This window comes from Myotis davidii, unplaced genomic scaffold (genome assembly GCF_000327345.1).
Source record: "Myotis davidii unplaced genomic scaffold, ASM32734v1 scaffold1815, whole genome shotgun sequence".
In the NCBI taxonomy this organism is placed as follows: Eukaryota; Metazoa; Chordata; class Mammalia; order Chiroptera; family Vespertilionidae; genus Myotis; species Myotis davidii.
Genome location: NW_006286478.1, coordinates 354,967 through 373,070, shown reverse-complemented (window position 1 = coordinate 373,070; position 18,104 = coordinate 354,967). Strand labels below are relative to the sequence as shown.

The following is an 18,104-nucleotide window of genomic DNA, read 5'->3' as shown; positions in this document are numbered from 1 at the left end:
CCAACTCCCCAATCGTCTCTGCTCTGAGCCCGACCAGGGGCTGCACCTAGGGATTGGGCCTGCCCTCTGTCACCTGGGAGCAGTCCTAAGCCAGCAGGTCGTTATCTCCCGAGGGGTCCCAGACTGCGAGAGGGCACAGGCCGGGCTGAGGGACCCCCCCCTTCCCCCGAGTGCACAAATTTTTGTGCACCGGGCCTCTAGTCTATAATAATAAAAGTGTAATATTCTAATTAGACTGGACATCCTTCTGGACGTTTTTCTGGATGTGGCTGTGAGGGAGGGATCCAGGCAGCCAAAGGGGCTGCGAGGGAGGGATCTAGAAAGCCGCCATGGCTGCAAAGGTCTACTCTTGCACGAATTTCGTGCATTGGGTCTCTAGTATCTTAATAAAGCTGTTTAAAGAAAAAGAAGCCCTAGCTGGTTTGGCTCAGTGGATAGAGTGTTGACCTGCGGACTGAAGGGTCCCAGGTTCGATTCTGGTCATGGGCACACGCCTAGTTTGCAGGCTCGATCCCCAGTATGGGGCATTCAGGAGGCAGCTGATCAATGATTTTCTCTCTCATCGCTGATGTTTCTATCTCTCTCTCCCTCTCCTTTCCTCTCTGAAATCAATAAAAATATATTTAAAAAAACCCCAAAAACTTTTGCCAAGACCATAGCAAAGGCTTTCTGAATCAGGAAACAAGCTTAGAATGGCTAAGCAATTGTCCAAAATCCCACTGCTACTGAGTGACAGAAATGGATTGAACCAGGCTTTATGGCTCCATAACTGGCTTTTCCTAAAAAAAAACAAAAACAAACAAAACACACACACACACACACACACACAAACAACAACAAACAAAAACAAACAAACCCCAACTCTTTAGCCAGGACAAAGTATTAGTATCGGTATAAGTGGAGAGTCCTGTCCACTTATCAAATTGGGACAGAATGGAATCTCTGTACCTTCTCCAGGTAAGAAGGTGAATCCTGAGGTAGGAGTCAGGTTTCATAGGAGGCCCCTTTCTCAGCACACCCTTTGTCTTGGGCAGATAAAGTGAATACAGATATTCACTAAATCACTTGAACATTTGAGTGAGGAAGCTCTTAAAATCTGAGAATACATGCTGAAGAAACACAGATACAAGTTTGTGAAACTCATTTGGTCAAGAGGCATCAATTCATTGTTTCTTTCTGTGGAGTCTCAGGAGTACAATGATCAATCACACTTTTTGGTTAGAAGCACAATATCTCACCAGTTCCTTGTGCTCTGAGGGTTTGAGTTATTATAATATATAGTTTATGGGTATCCTCCCAATCTACTTTGCATTTTTATCTATGAATCTATAAATAATATCATGGTTTATACATGCTTTTTAAGAATGTATATAAATGACATCATGCGATACAACCTGCCTTTTACACTCTACATTTTTTTAGATCCATCCTTGGTGAGTTTTAACGTTATTCAGGATTATCAGCTGTTCTCTAAAGTATTTATACCAAATTATGCTCCCAGCATTACCTGCGTGTTCCTGTTTCCCCACAATCTCACTCACAGTTGATCCCATCCATCTTTTAGGTTTTTACAAATATACTGGGTTGGTTTAATACCAGGGATCTCAAATATGACCTCTGGACAGTAGCATCACCAGGGAATATGTTAGAAATGCAAATTCTCAGACTCTACCCCAGAACTATTGAATCAGAAACTGGAAATGGGGCCCAGCAGTCTCCAGATAAATCTGATGTACACCCAAATGTGAAAAACACCGTTTTAATAAATTGCTTTTAAAGGCTCCCTTAGCTCTATGTCCAGCTATTTCCACTTTACAATAACTAACTCAATCATAGGTGTAAACCCTATTTTCCCAAAAGACATGCTTTGGCATCAATGCATGGTATATGTTCTACTTGTTGAATTAATCGATTTGGGATGGCATTTCTTTCATCCTATTTTCAATACTAATAAATAATACAAAATTAAGGATTTATAATGCCTTTGGTGAAGGGCTGAAACACTTATAATTAAAAGTCCAGCTTTTCCGTAAGTACCAAGGGTAGCTTTAATAAGAACTTTGAGTGCATCTATGAATGCATTGGGGTACTGCTGTTGCAACCTTGTTTAGTATACTCTGTGGAATGAAAAACAAAGTACAGTGAACAGTAAACTTTCTCTATACTGATACTCTCCGAGCATGCTCCTGGGATATCCTATAAAAAGAACTAATGATCTCAGCAATAATAAGTCCAGTGCTTTTATAATTATTTCACTGAAGTTTTGAAAAGCAGGTGGGGCAAGAGCACAGTCATCTCTGTTTTATAAACCAGGCAACTGAAACTCAGAGAGGTTGAAGTAATTTGCCTAAAGAAACCCAATGACTAAGTAATTGCTGTGTGAAGCACTGTACTAAGTGCTACATTTACATTATCTTACGAGTCCCTGCCATAAACCATGTGCGACATGGTTTAATATCTATCTACTTCTCATCTTAAAGAGGAGGAAAATGAGGCTCAAAGAGACTAAACTACTCACCCCAAAACACAGAGAAATTAAAAGAAGCAACAATTTGAACTTTTCTACTCTGCCCTACACTACTCCTCAGCCATTCCATTCTTGAGAGGGCTCCTTACTGACATCTATGAGATGTGAGGAGTGTCTCAGAGAGGCTGGGCATTTCCTCTCTGGGGGCTGTCACCTATGTGGGAACAGTGGCACCTGTGGGTACACAAGGCCTCTGCTTATATTCCCTCAGGTAAAAAATACCAAGGCAAGAAAAAAAGTCTAAGCTAATCTTTGTACTAAAGCATATAAGCCTACTGATTTTAATCAACACAAAACAGGAATTAATGAACTTGTTTTCAAACAGAACAGGATTTCAAAGTAACACAAAATGCTCCCTATCTCATGCCAAATGTAGCTGCTAATTCCCCCAGGAAACAGCACATTCATGTTACAGTCCCTAGAGTTTCAAGAGTGGTTTCTTCAATGTAATTTTAAAGACTCAGAAGAGCAGCGTTTGAAACCCATTCTCCCATTTACTAGTGTTACTTAGCCATTAAATGGGCAAGCCATTTAATTTCTCTGAGCCTTCACTTTCTTAGCCATAAAAAGTGAATAATGCCTATACTTTCTACCACAGAGACTGTTATAAACATCAAATGAAACAATAAATATGAAAACAATATACGAAATGAAAAATCACTACCCATACAACTATTTTTTTAAAATATATTTTATTGATTTTTTACAGAGAGGAAGGGATAGAGTTAGAAACATTCGATGAGACCGAAAAACATCGATCAGCTGCCTCCTGCACGCCCCACACTGGGGATTCAGCCTGCAACCAAGGTACATGCCCTTGACCGGAATCAAACCCGGGACCCTTCAATCCGCAGGCCGACGCCATATCCACTGAGCCAAACCAGTCAGGGCTCCCCATACAACTATTATAATGACTATTACTGTTCCCACCTTGCGCCCATCAGTACTGCTTCTAGCTTGAGCCACAGCAGATTACAGAGCTCTCATTCTGTTTGTACTCTCCCTACCTCTATCATCTAGCAAACTGAACCACTCCCATGTCACCAACGGTAACCATCAAGCTACTACCCAGCACCATAAACCCCTACCCCTCTGACAGCTGTCAGTCTGTTCTTTATGAGTATCTATGAGTCTGTTTCTATTTTGTTTGTTAGTTTATTTTTTTCATTAGATTCCACATATAATTGAAACCATAACAGTTACATTTTTGCCTCTTTTGCTTCACACCTATTCTATCAATAACAAAGATCAGAAAAAAAATTCTCGGATCTGTAGATGTATTTATATTACAAAAATATAAAAAGGAAAACAAACATTACAAAGCATTAAACAGCCCAGCCAGCATGGCTCAGTGGTTGAGCGTCGACCTATGAACCAGGGGGTCACTGGGTTTGATTCCCGGTCAGGGCACATGCCCAGGGCGTGGGCTCGATCCCAGGAGGCAGTCGATCAATGATTCACTCTCATTGATTTTTCCCTCTGTCTCTCTCTCCCTCCCTTCTTCCCTTAAATCAATAAAAAAATACATTTTAAAAAGTATTAAACAATTTGATAGTCTCTTCAAGAAGTAAATTACTCACAGTGCCTTCAATCTCTGAATAGAGTCCTGACCAGAAGCTGAAGGTACTTTTATCCAGCTGATACAGTCGAGATTTCTCAAACGTTTCTGAATCTATGATCTGTCCTAATTCCATTGGTACATGAGTTGTTGTTTTATATATCCGTCTCTGAAATATTTTGAAAAAAAAAACAAAACACTTTAATGAAACAGTCAAACCAACTCATTATTTATTACACTAGTCATTTATGATCAAACATTGAATGGTTTATAATGTTAATTTGTCACATAAGCCTGTTGAATTACATACATACATCACAAATAATGTATTTGATCAAGCACATTGTCTACTAAAACAACTGTGCAGAAAAGTAAAAGAACAAGAGAATCTGAGGCTAGTTGACTATGTAAGATTAAAATCAGGATTGTTATCATACTTCAGCTTGCATATGTAAACCAAAACTGTAACTTCACAAATGATACCATTCATTTCAGGTATAACATATATCCTATAATACAGAAAACAAATTCATGGGAAGGACAAGGAACCAAATAGGCTAACCATGAGTATTAACAGATATTGTGGCTAGTAACTAAATTTGGTCCAAGCAGCCAAATTGAGGGAAATTTGAGGAATAACAGATACAAACATTATCAGGGCTTCAAGGAAGACAAATTTTCTCATTAAACCAAATGCTAAAAGATACTTTAAGCCCATGGGACATAATACAAGGAACAGATACCAAACAATATAATGGACAGTATCTTCTACAGTGGTTTTACGACAAATGGCTTCTCTATTTATTGTTATGCATTTTACCAAACCCTCATTAAAAGGCACTACATGAAAGCATAACTGAGTAAAGAAGACACTATAGAAAAGTAGTTACTGAAATAGGCTTATTATTAAAGTAAGACAGAGAGATGTTCCAAACCCATCCCCAATTTGGATACTACATATTGTGAGCTTCCTTTCTACAAAGTACCTTCTCTAGGCGAACAAGACTGAACTAATGAAGCTATGCAAAGAGCTATTAGGTCAGAGAAACTAATGCTATTCATATTAATGCCTCTTTGAATATTCTGGATTGAAAGAAGAGATCAAGATATAACCCAAACACTGACAGATATAGAAGAATTAAATTTCCCAATTTAAAGATTCATGCAGAATGTCAAATGAGAGAAGAAATTTGCAAAGGAAAAAGACTGTAATGCTCAAGAAAAGAAAGGTTTTCATAGCCATCCTGGCTGACACAATTCAGCAACAACACAGAAGAATGTAGGTAAAGCAAACCAGCGGTGAGAGATGGCAATAAAGCAGTCAACTAAACTTAAAATCTAGCCCATTTAAAAGTTCAGATCTCTAGTCCATCAAGCTGTTATGATCATTGCCCGGGAACTGCTAAGTAGCTTTCATGTCTACTTTACTGTTTTAATTGCTTAAACAAAAATAATAAAGAAGCTTTTGATAAAAACAAGAAAGATTGTTCTTCGGGCAAAAAAAACACACCCAACTTTATTTTTTAAGGAAAAAGAGTTCGGGCCCTCGGAAGGATTTATTTTCAGAAAATGGTTTCCTGATTCTATGGTTGAGCATGACTGTAAAAAGGTCATGAGGAAGTCGTGAATCTGAAATATTAGGATCTTCCCTTCGAAGGCTTATGGGTCGCTGCCATAGATCACAAAGATCAGCCCCCCGGGGAGCTTAAGGAAGCCGTGGGGCAGGTGTAAGGCTGCTTTCCCTTCCAGGCCCTAACCCGCCCGAGTCCCTCCATCACGTTGTGGAAAACGTGCCCAAGGCCCCGGGTCCTCTCAAGGCCAATCCCACCATCGGGCCAAATGAGGAGGCTCAGTAGGGACGCAAGAGGGTCGAGGCTGGGTGCTGGGGCTGCAGCCTCATTTAGGGGCTTGGGGTGAGGCCATGGCTGGCCTAGGGCTGGCCGGGCGTCGGCATTAGCTGCGCTCTGTAGGCTCACCTGCCGCTGTGCTAGGAAGGTCTCCCAGAGATACACGGTCCAGGAGAAGAGCAGCACGGCCCCAAAGATACGCTTCTCGGCCGGCATCTCCCACATGGGGTCCAGCGACGCCCACATCCCCATGGCCACCGGGTTCGGCCGGCTTCTGAAGCGTGCAACAGTGCCACACCAACACCGTCCCCTCAGAGCGCCCCGTCGGTGTTACAGCTATTTCCGTCCCTTCCGAGCGCCCCGGCTCCGACAGCCACCCCCATCCCACGCCCAGCGCCCCGCCGACAGTGTTACACAGATACTCTTCCCCGTGCCCACGCCTCTTTGGTCCGCCTCGTTTCTGCCGGAAAAGGACCGTTCCGCTTCCCTCCCTCCCTACTCGAGGAGAACTGAAACCCTGACGCCGCGTTCCGGCCTCCGCCAACCCCAGCTCCGGCCCGCGACCTGGTCACGCTGAGCTGCACACCATGTTTTCCCTTTAGCTCCTGGCCGAGGGCCGGCCGAGGCTTCCGGCTTCCCTCTGACGCTGCTTTCTAGCTTCCAGATCCGCAGCTGCATCTCTTCGCTTCGGGGCTTGCCCTGCTGGGCCGCGACCTGAGCCGTCTTTCCCCGCCAGGACCAGCCCACTGGTAGGGGGCCGAGCGGGCACTAAGGCAGAGGGGACCGCCGCTCCCGCCCCGAAGTAGCTGGGAAGAACCAGGCAGGAGCGGACGTCTCAGCCTTTAGAGGCCATTCCTCTAACTAATGCTATTCGGATTGTGGTATGTTCATCCCGGGATACCTTCAGACTAAAGGGATAATCAACAGAGAGGCTATAGGTGTTGTAAGTGCCGTGTTTCGGCCTGCGTCGGGGTATTCTGAATTCTGGCGTGTTAGAGAATGGGCGGTAGTGATGAGATTTTCATTCCAAATTTCGCCTCTTCCACCTCAGGCGAGTCCAAGGCGGCATTTTGCCTGAGAGAGAGAGTGCCCTGGAGCAAAGTGGAAGGGCCTACCGTGATGTAGGGACAAACTCCGATCAAAGCACAGTGCCATGTCTGTCTTGGAATTCAGGAGTGAAATGTGGTCACGGGGACGCCTGTTAACACAGTGGTTTGACTTGACAAGTGAAATATTTCCTGACCGAAGATAAATCTGACTTGGTTACTTGGATTGACAGAGTGGCATTGCTACTGTGCATAATTATTATTTACAATGAATTGAGCTAAATCTGCAACTAATATATATTTAAATTACAGTGAAATTGTAGTGCTAAAGATGTGTGGAAATTAACACTATCTTGAATTTCCCAACTTTTCCGAAATGCTTCTAAATGAGAGTAATTACATAATTAAATGTCACTCGAGAAAGTGATGGTCTCTAATGACAGGATAACAAATTGTTTTGCAAGTCAAAATGTTTTCAGTTCTTTGCTTTCAACAAAATTAGTGGTGGACCTAATTGAACTGTCAGCTAATGAAGGGACAGTATTTGATTTGTGGTATATAACTGAGAAGGAAGTTAAAGAATTGATTGACATGCCTATTAGAAAACTAGCATTCCTATTTGTGGAGTAATATTTCTCAGCACTATATCTACAAAAACAAAAAAATGAATCTATTAGTAATAAGTAGTCATTCAGACACATATATTAATTGGTGAGGAAGCCCCATCCATCTCACTGAGAAATACTTTTCCAGTAGTGTTTTACATTTTATGTTTATGTATTATTAAATGTAATCGTATCATTTTGCACAGATTTTTAATCATTAATTGTAATGATAATTATAATGATTAGTCAATTCAAAGAATTCTAATACATAGACTCATACAATTACAGGAACATTAAAAAAATTCTACTCCTAATAGGTACATATTTTTATCTCAAACAAGGATCAATTAAAGGTTTTACTAACAAAAAGTTACTTTCTGATAATATTTAATGGGGAAGTGGAATATAAATGTAAATTAGAAATGATAAAAGAAAATGTAGAAATGATAAATATTAAAGAGCTTATTTGTGTAATTTTTAAATGGATGATAGTGGTTATTCAGTTGTTATGTGGATTCTGTTGGATACATTATCAAAAGTAATTTTACAATTTTATCTTAAATTGTCATTATTTATAATTTGCCAGAATTTACATGCATTACAACTACTTTCTTTTTTCATCGAGGATATTTTCCATTGATTTTTAGAGAGAGAAGAGAGAGGAAAGACAGAAATATCACTGTGAGAGAAACACATTGATTGGTTGCCTCCTGCATGAGGCCCGACCAGGGCCTAGGCCTGGTAGGAGCCTGCGACTGTGATACGTGCCCTTGACCGGAATCGAACCCGGGACCCTTCAATCCACAGGCCCACACTCTATCCACTGAGCCAAACCAGCTAGGACTCCATTGCAACCATTTAAATGAATGATGAAAACTTAGATATTAACTTAAAATATGAGGGGATAAACACTTTTTCAAAATTCTCTCTCCCTTGGTCTGTCATTGCTACGCCCTCTTCAGTCTTCTTGTCTTCATCTGTCTAGGTCCAGCCAGCCTGCTGCAGTTGGTCTAAAATCTCACAGAAGCTCCAAACTTTGTGGCTAAGAGTGCACATTTAGTCAGGCTGCTTGAGTCCTGGTCATAGCTGTACCATATGTTAGCAAGTTGCTTAACCTCTCTGTCCATCAGTTTCCGACCAGTAAAATGAGAATAATAGTATTTGCTTCCTCATATTGTGAGGACCAAATAAGAAAAATCATGTAAATATCGTAGCAATGTGCCTGGCTTGCCCAATAAAGATTAGCTACCATCTCCCCATACTTGTGAAATTGTGTCATAGTGTTGATCCTTGTATGTGCCCTGACCGGGACCAAACCTGCAACCTTGGCACATTGGGATGATGCTTTAACCAACTGAGTGTGCCAAGGCGCTGCCAAACTGGATTCACATGAGAGTTCCCCTAAAGTCAAGTTCTGAAATTACCTGTCCAGCCAGCCAAACTGAGAGCTCCTGAAACACTCGGGACAGATTCCCAAGAATTACCACACTGCTCAGCACAGAGGAAGTATCAGCAAAAGATGGATAAAGTTAAATAGTCTCCTTTATGTCCACCCCAACTCTTGCCCACTTCTGAGTAATTAATGCAGGGAATCTCCTGGGCCAAATAGTTCATACCCAAGACCAGCACAAGGGCCAGCCTACCTCTACAGGACAGTCCACAGCATCGCCCTTCAACGGCACATTCTTGCTGTTTATTATATTCAACCCAACCTTTTTGGTATGGAGCTGAAGGCCATATCCATGACCACTCTCCCTTCTTTTCCCAATCCCTAGATTCGGGTCTCCAGCCTGCTGAGCAGGCACCACAATCCCAGAGACATTTTAAACCACCACCCTTCCCAATATTACCCCAACACACAAGAAAAAGTTGGGCCCGACTGAATAGAGAGCCAGGCTTTGTAGGGTAATTTCAATACAGTTCTCTACCTTTATTGGTACACCACTGCACACATAAGGGAAACGGCGCTTGTCTGGGAAAGACTGGAGTCCATCAGATTTCAGATGTGGAAGTAAACCCTGATGTGGGCAAGGGACTCTGGCAGTCGGAGCAGCTGCAGTAGGGCTCAGAGGAGCAATCCCTCTTCGTGGCAGGTTTTTGAGAAATTATCATCCCCTCCAGGTTCTTCACTTTGCTTTCCACCATCTGAAGTTGTTTCAAAATTTTCTCTTGCAGACCCAAGGACAGGAGGATACTTTTGTCTTGCATTGGGAGACGAGTCCCTTCTGGGTTGACCAGCAAAGCCTCCAAAAACTCTGAGCCTTTCTTGTAAAGTTTGTAGAGTGTGATTACAAACAACAACAGACTCTAAAAGAAAACAACAGAAGTTGAACGTTACTTGTTTATTCACGTGAAATGCCAGTTTACTATAGATGCAGAATAAAACAAAAACAATGGTAACAATAATCCCTCATTTCTTTTCCAAGCCTTGTTTATCAAAACATCTTTGCCCCTATTTCATCTTTTGATTTTCACCACAAAATAGAGTAGTAGGCAGGTCAGGGATTATTATTTGCATTTACTTAATAAAGATTATAAAATAGATACCCTTTGCCGAAAGTTTGCCACATGCAGGGCTCTTTGCTACGAGTTTCCTTGCCTGTGCGTGACCTAATTATGTAAAAAACAAAAAACACACAACTGAATAGCCATTTTGTTACCTTCCATTTTGGACCCTGTCATTGTCCAAGGTCATATACTTGGAAATGGTAGAACCAGTACTGGAATCCAGGAATTCAGACTTACATGTATATTCAGGACACAGTGGTCTAAAAAACTGGATTTCCTGGTCATGGCAAAAACTTTTACTCTACCAAGACAGATTCCTGCCAGAATAAAAAACAAACAATCTTTTTTCCTTATAATACCAGCACTACTTGCTTATTGGATATTTATGTGCTAAGCTTTATCTATACAGTAGTAACTCCTTCAATCCTCACAACAACCCTGAGGAAGGCACTGTTAGCAAACCCATCTTACAGTTAAGGAAATGGGCTTAGAGGCTAAGTGATTGCTCTTGGTCACACAGCAAGTGGTGGAACCAAAACTTAAGCCCCAGCAGTCAACTTCAGCACCCGTGCTATTTACCATTCTGTTACACTACCGCTTTTTCTTGGCTGAGGTTTGTGGAGGGCTGTAAATTCGTTTTTCTGGTTGAGCTAAGCATTAACCATATAAGAGCAGAACTCAGAACTACAGATAAGAGTTTGGTTTTTTGCCTTGTATTATCTGATTATAATGTGTGTATGTGAATATGTATATACATACATATCCATATTGGGATTTAAGTCAGGTTATGTTAAATGAGATTTTGGAAAAGAATTGAATTTGAATCCTAAAAGTTGGGTTCAAATCTCAGCTTTTCTGGTCTCTGTCAACGTGGGTAGGTGATAACCAAATATCCTCACCTATAGATGATAATCCCTGCCCTGCCCACCATGCAGGGTTTGAAAGATTAAAGAATGCGTATGACCATGGTTCCTCAACAGTAGTGACATGCTGTAAAATGATTTGGTAAAAATTTCGTTTAGCATTTGCCAAGTAAACCAGTCACTCTTTAAGACAGTCTTTTTAAAAACCCTATCTGCTTTCATTTCCACTGAACCTCAGTTCACCTCACTTTTGTTTTCCATATGAAAATAATTTCATATCATGAAATTGTTGGAACTCTCAAAGCATTTTGACTATATTGTAAATATAGGTATTATTTTAGGTGATTACACAGAAATATGTAAAATCCTAAATGTTTCTCATAATCCCAGCCAATTATACTCCTCTTACCAAAAAGAGCCACTGTATACTTATGGAACCCTATCTTGTTAAAACAAGGAAATAATGAAAACACCAGGATGACTAAATGACTGACTATTCATGCCTCATCAGGTACAAAGCAATGGCAAGTAAGAACCCAAGATCCTAGTTATACTCGCGGTGCCTATTCTAGAAAAGCTACCCCGAATGGCGCCTGGCATACAGTAGATACTCAAAGATGAATCAGTGATCAAATAAATTTGGGGGTGCCCAGCTGGTGTTGCTCAGTGTTTGAGCGTCTACTCATGAACCAGGTGTAACAGTTCCTTCTAGGTCAGTGCACATGACTGGGCTGTGGGCTCAGTCCCCAGTGGGGGTTGTGCAGAGGGCAGCCAATCAATGATTCTCGATCATCATTGATGTTTCTATCTCTCCTCCCTTACTCTCTGAAACCAATAAAAACATTTATAAATAAATAAATATATAAATTTGGGGGTAAGACTGCCTTTTCAGGTTGTGAACTTGTTTGATCTACTTTACTATAAGGCAACGGTCTAATGACCCTTTCACAGGGGTCGCCTAAGACCATCGGAAAACACATATATAATTACATACTGTTTTTGTGATTAATCACTATGCTTTAATTATGTTCAATTTGTAACAATGAAAATACATCCTGCATACCAGATATTTACATTATGATTCATAACAGTAGCAAAATTACAGTTATGAAGTAGCAACGAAAATAATTTTATGGTTGGGGGTCACCACAACATGAAGAACTGTATTTAAGGGTCGTGGCATTAGGAAGGTTGAGAACCACTGCTATAAGACAAGCCAAAGACAATTGTGAGAAAGCATTTTAATGCTCAAAACCTAATTGGGGGGAGTTTTTAAGGATAATTTAGTTTCAACCAACTAAAAAACCTTCAGAGACGAGTTCACCCTTGCCCATCTGCATGGTCTTAAGACAAAATGGTAGCAATATGGGGAAAGAATTAATCAGCTTTCAATGTATAACTATTTAAATTTCTCTAACAAAAGAGTATAACCTGAATTGACCGAACACTTCGTTTCCATAAGGCATATAGTCCTACTGCCAAGAAAATAAGAAAGAAAATCCCGAAGGCAACTTGCAGAACCGGAGCAAGATTATCTATTAGCCCCAGATTTGTTTGCTGAGCCACACTAGTCTGTCCCAGGAAAGTTGCTTGGAGCCAATTCCATATTGCGCTCAGAGAGGCATAATCTATGATGTCCCAGATAGAAGATGAAGGTGAAGATGTTGGCATTTTAATAAGACAGCAGCTCCAGAGCTACATGTTCAGCGTCTTCAGGACCCTAGATATGAGTGAAGGAAAGTGGCCTGGGAGCCCCGTGTTCTAGAGCCCCTGTGAGCTGAGCTTTGTGATGTCACCGTCCCCAAAATCCGCTTGCTTCCCATTCACCCAGTGAACCTTCTCACTCAAAACCAACCAGGTACTGACTGGCCTGCGTTTTCAGTTTGGTCATATTTGTTTTCTTTGATCTTGACAAGTCCTAGCTCTAGCACAGCACTGTCCAATAGAACTTTCTACAAAGATGGAAATACATCCTGTCCAATATGGTAGCTACTAGTCACTTGGAATGTGTATACTGTGGCAGAGGAACTGAATTTTACATTTTATTTAATTTTAATTAAATTTAAGAAACCATGTGTGGCTAGTGGTTACCTTCTTCGACAGTGTATAGATAATTTCCAACAATCCATTGAATGCACAATATTTTCACATGAAAAATGAGACGATTGAGACTACGTGGACATCTGAGAAGACAGGATTTAGAGAGGGCTTTACTAAAGAGTAAATAGTTTACCTGGTAAATGTGGAGAGAGATCATAACTGGATCATTTTGTAGCATCCCCTTTTTCCATGTGTTATAATTGTTTAAGAAATTGTGATCTTTAGGAAGACTTTTCACATTTGATCCTCATTTTGCTTATCTTTTTACAGAAGGGCATTCCACCTCAACAATTTATATTAGGGGAAAAAATGGTATCATTTTCTAAACACTTTTGTAAACAGCATGTTGCACTATAATCTATTTGGTGTTATCAAATCAGTTATTTACTGATTAGTACCTATCTTCTCAGCAAGGTGATATGAAAATATAGAATGTATGATCTGTTCCCCAAAAGCTTACATGGAAAAAGATAGTTCACACACAGCAAGAATACAGGAGAGTTTGCACCAAGTGGGGAGGGGCACAATAAGGCAAGAAAGGATCAGTTATGATGAATGATTTTTAGAAATTATTGTCTGGTGCTACTCCAAGTTGTTCACTGTGGTTGACTGAAACAACAGGGATAGGGAAGCTGGGTGGGGAAGGAATAACTGTTTTGTTCTTCCAGGAAGAGGAGGTATGATAAGTTGCTGGAGGTGTCAGAGACACTTCCAGAAAATGGAGTCTACAATGCTGTTGGAAATATAGTACTTGTGTTGGGGAGAAATAATTTAGGAGTGACTGCTATGGATGTTAAGCCCATAGTCTGCTAGCAATTGACTGTAGCCAGAATCCTTTTTAGTAAGGGCTAAAGTTACTCAGAAAAGGCTTGGGATTTGACTATAACAGGTTAAAAACATAGGTAAGAAATCAGAGAATAACCAGAAACTTTTTGGAGAAAGATAGGGATGTGACAGCTGAATAATGTAAGACTCCCCACACTCAATTAGACCCCCGTTACAATGCACCTAGTACTTTACTTTCAAAGCACTTAACACGACCATAGTGATTTGTGTCATTTTTGGTGTAATACAGGTTTTTCTCATCTATTGTAAATTCAAGAAAGACAGGGACCATGTCCATTTTATTGACTACTTTATCCCTAGTGCTTGGCACATAGCACATATTAAAATATTTTTAAGTGAATGCAAAGTCCCCCTAGAAGAATTCCAGATATCTATTCCAGACTAAATTGTTCACTCATCAAATGCCTATTAATTACCATATTTGTGTACTAGTTTGTATAGAAACTCTGTTTATACTAGTAGCTGTTATGAGGTCTTTGAGAGTATAATGGATCTGGGTTCAACTATTCACTAACCTTGTTACCTTGGGAAAGCTATTAATCTGGGACTCAATTCTGCATTTGTAAAGTGGGAGTTATTCCTACCTTGAGGAGCTGTAATGAGAATTTGATAATTTGTGTGAAAGTACCATGCTATAAATATAGATAAGGGCAACTATTATTTGTAGTGATATTTATGATCAAATACAAGGTATTGTAAATCTCAATAATATATGATGTCTCAAAGAGAATCTAGGCCAAAAAACCCATTTGTTTGATTTCCCACTTGGATACCTGAACAACTCCAATGACCAAGAATTTATGTCAGCCCACCTTTAGTGTCATCCATTCACCTAGCCAACCAGCCATCACACGGTTGTGTCTATTTAGTAGTTTTCAACATCATGCCTATGCCCTATTAGGGCTTTTTTTACTTACACATGGCAACTTATGACATATGCAAGGTTTACTTTTGAGCCTTCAATAGGTTGACTTTCAAACAAAATCTGAAATCTAGAACATGGGTTATAAGGCACTAAAATACCTGGTTCCTGCTTAACTATCCAACCCTCTCCTTTCCCTTTCCCACTTTTTCTTTCAACTAGACTTGCAAATGTCACTACCATACCAAGCTGTTGCACCACAAAGCCTTTGCACATAATTGGATTATCCTCTCTGGCTAACTCCTATTAATTCTTTGAATTTCTGTTTAAACACCACTTCCTCAAAGAAGCTTTTCCTGTCCTCTCTTTGGTTCCCATCACAGGTAAAGCTTCTATTGCAGCACTTTCACTTAACCACTTTTAGTATTTCATTTAATGTCTATCTTCCTTACTAAACTACAATCTCCGTGATGCAGGAAACTCACCATGTCATGTTCAACACTCTTATCCCCAGGAGCTAGTGATGGTATGTGCTTTGTAAATATTTGGCTGTAACTTTCCTGTGCCTCCTGTCTTTTCTTTTCCAAGCTAAACATACCAAATACAGGTTGACAGATTAATGTGACTATCCTGGTTACCTTCCTCAAAGTAAGGTTCAGACCTCTAAATGCAGTCTGTCACAATCTATTCCTGCAGATACTCTTTCTAGACTCAGCTTTATGTAAGAGGAGTGTTGCCCCGAATCTGTAGTACAAAGCCAGAAGGCATCAGTCAACTGTGGGGTGGGAGGTGGGAAGGACGGGACGGAGCAATTTTTCTGACTTTTAGATTCTTTAAGTTGACCTTTTCACAGGTTACATGTTACAGAAATAATACGCACCAGTTTTCCATCTCTTCCCTCACATGAGGAAATGTCAATACTGGACATATGGCTGGAGTTGGAGTTGCAGAACCTGGCTTTTACTTACACTTCAAACTTTATTTCCCACTATTCACTTTCCCAAACAATACACTGAGAACTTTGGTATTTTGGGTACTTTACCACCTGCAACTTTACATCTTACTTCCTGCATGCAAGTACCCCTCTCTGATATTCATCCAATCAGAAAAGATTGGAAACTAGGTTCCACCTCTTTCTAGTTTTTATTGGCTAGGCAAGACCCTTCAACTCTAAAGCTTTTGCCTATCAAATAAGGATAACAGTACCAACTTCATGGAGTTACAAACATTCAACAAGGTAATTTTATGTCAAGTGCTAAAAAAAGGTGTTAATTATCCTGAATTCTCATAGAACATCCCACTTTGTACTCTAGTCCATTGCTCCTAGGACTTTTCTGTGCCTATGAATAATCTGAAGATATTGTTAAAATGCAGATTTGATCCAGAAATTCTGGACATTCTACATTTCTAACAAGCTCCTAGGTGATGCCCATGCTGCTGGCCTACTGCCACACTTTAACAGTGTTTAAGCTATCCCAGCCTTCACATTGAAGTTCCACAACAGCAGATGCTTTGATGAACTTACTTTGGTATTTTTACATCCAAAGCATCCGAAACTATCTTTAAATAAGTGTGTACTTAAGTATTTATTTGGTTAATGACTAAATCTGTCCTCTAAGACTATATCTTTGGCAGTGCAACTCTGAAGTAGGCAATCTGGGACTGAGAAAGGATACATTGGGGATGGAATCCCTAGGAAAGCTAATCAGAAACTTTCTTCCCATTGTTTTCCACCCTCTCTTTAACACCATACAGGTGTGATGAACATGGGGAGACACTGAAGCAAGAGAAATCTGGATAAAAAGAATGAAAGTACTTGGCACCCTCTATTTCTACCTATCATTTTTATATTGAAAAAGGCTTTGAAAACAAAGTCAGTATTTCCAACTCTGGAATAAGTCCCAGAGACATCAAGAAAAATAATGGTACCTAAAAGCTACAAATATAACCCTTTGGCTTTCTGTATTCTCATATAGTCACACATGCTGCTTCTAATACAAAAGTTTTCAATAAAAATCAACTGAAGCAAGCTGCTCCAACTAGAATAGGAAATGTTAGGATCAACCATTTGATCCTAAGTACTTGAAGCAAATTTTTAATTGGATTCTGAATATTAGGGTTTGGTTCCATTGCAAGGGGACTCACTTGGTCCTTCCAGTGGGTGGGATTTAGGTGTGGCTGAATAGTTTAGTCTTAAGCAAATTAGCAGTTTTCTCTTGTTCCTGGTTAAAAATCTCTAGTATGAGGAATTAAAAAAATATGGCCATCAGTTGTTTCCCACGGCACACTCAGCCCATTGGGCACCTTATGTGCCATGCCAGCTCAGCCAGGTTCGGTGACCCTGAGAGGGGGCAGTGAAGGATTGAGAAAAGACAGACAAGAGAATAAAAGCTGGGTCTGGGTGGGACACTGTCCTCTCTGATGGAGAGCTAGTGACAGCGCCATGGGTGTCTTTATTTATAGCCAGATTCCACGAGGCAAAGTAAGGGTGTGGTCAAGAAGGTTTCGATCCTACTCAACTACATGCACCTGAACGCTATCAAGCCTGTATTATTCAGACACGTGGGCCATGTGTTCGGACCATAGGTTCAAGCTTGCAACTATGTTGTTGGTTATAATTGTGCTGGGAGGGCTCTGCCCTCCAAGCTGGGACTTGCACGTGGCCATGAGAGGACTGTGCCCGCTCATTAGTCCGAGGCTTGAACCTGTCCAAACACTGTAGCCACTCTCCACAATCATCTGTATCTCCTTTGTAAGTGAGGAAACTGAAGCCCACAGAAGAGATTAGCTCAAGATCTCAAGGAGTCAGCAGTGGCCTCAGCCTCTAAGATGTGCCAGTTCCTGCCACTTTTTCTTTCAACAAATTTTTGATAATCCTGTTACTGTGATCTGAGCCAAGCAACAACTTGGGTCCAGGGGGTGCTTTAGACATAGGGTGAGAAGGTGGCAAAATGAAATGTCCAAAAAGCTGACAAAACAAGGCAACAAGGTTTAAGGGTCAGAGAAATACTAACCACAGCATAATAAAGGGATGTTAGGAATGTTTGAGTCATTTCATTGCTAGCTAATAAAAGTGGTTGAAAATTTCATGAGGAACAGAGAACAAAGCTATTCCATTTATAAGAACACATCGCTTTCATTGTCATTACAGATGTCCCACAGTACACTGAAACTCAACACATCCAAAGACCAAACTCATCTTGGTTTTCCACCTTCTTCCCAGAAACCCATTCCTTTTTTTAAATATATATATATATATATTAAAATCAATATATATATAATATTGACTTTTTTACAGAGAGGAAGGGAGAGGGATAGAGAGCCAGAAACATCAATCAGCTG

The 18,104-nt window shown here is 40.5% G+C and overlaps 2 protein-coding genes and 1 long non-coding RNA gene across 3 annotated transcripts in view; 1 reads left to right on the top strand and 2 right to left on the bottom strand.

Annotated features, from left to right (window-relative positions):
* Nucleotides 1-6,342, bottom strand: part of ZMPSTE24 (zinc metallopeptidase STE24) — a 32,795-nt gene extending 26,453 nt beyond the window's left edge. Inside the window, exons 1-2 of the mRNA XM_006757974.1 lie at nucleotides 6,062-6,342; nucleotides 4,108-4,254 (exon numbers count right to left, since the gene is read on the bottom strand). Of these exons, the coding sequence (XP_006758037.1) occupies nucleotides 4,108-4,254; nucleotides 6,062-6,184 (270 nt within the window). The 5' untranslated portion in view covers nucleotides 6,185-6,342. The remainder of the gene's footprint in view (nucleotides 1-4,107; nucleotides 4,255-6,061) is intronic.
* A 69-nt stretch (nucleotides 6,343-6,411) lies between these two features.
* LOC107182161 lies at nucleotides 6,412-9,915 on the top strand. The gene is made up of 2 exons (XR_001512885.1): nucleotides 6,412-6,813; nucleotides 9,759-9,915. It is a non-coding gene; the product is annotated as an uncharacterized LOC107182161 (long non-coding RNA).
* On the bottom strand, nucleotides 9,490-13,964 carry TMCO2 (transmembrane and coiled-coil domains 2). Its single transcript, XM_006757973.2, has 2 exons — nucleotides 12,386-13,964; nucleotides 9,490-9,890 (listed from the first exon to the last, which is right to left on the bottom strand). The coding sequence occupies exons 1-2, from the start codon at nucleotides 12,623-12,625 to the stop codon at nucleotides 9,576-9,578; spliced, it is 555 nt and encodes a 184-aa protein (XP_006758036.1). The 5' UTR covers nucleotides 12,626-13,964; the 3' UTR covers nucleotides 9,490-9,575.
* Nucleotides 13,965-18,104: the final 4,140 nt, after the last annotated feature.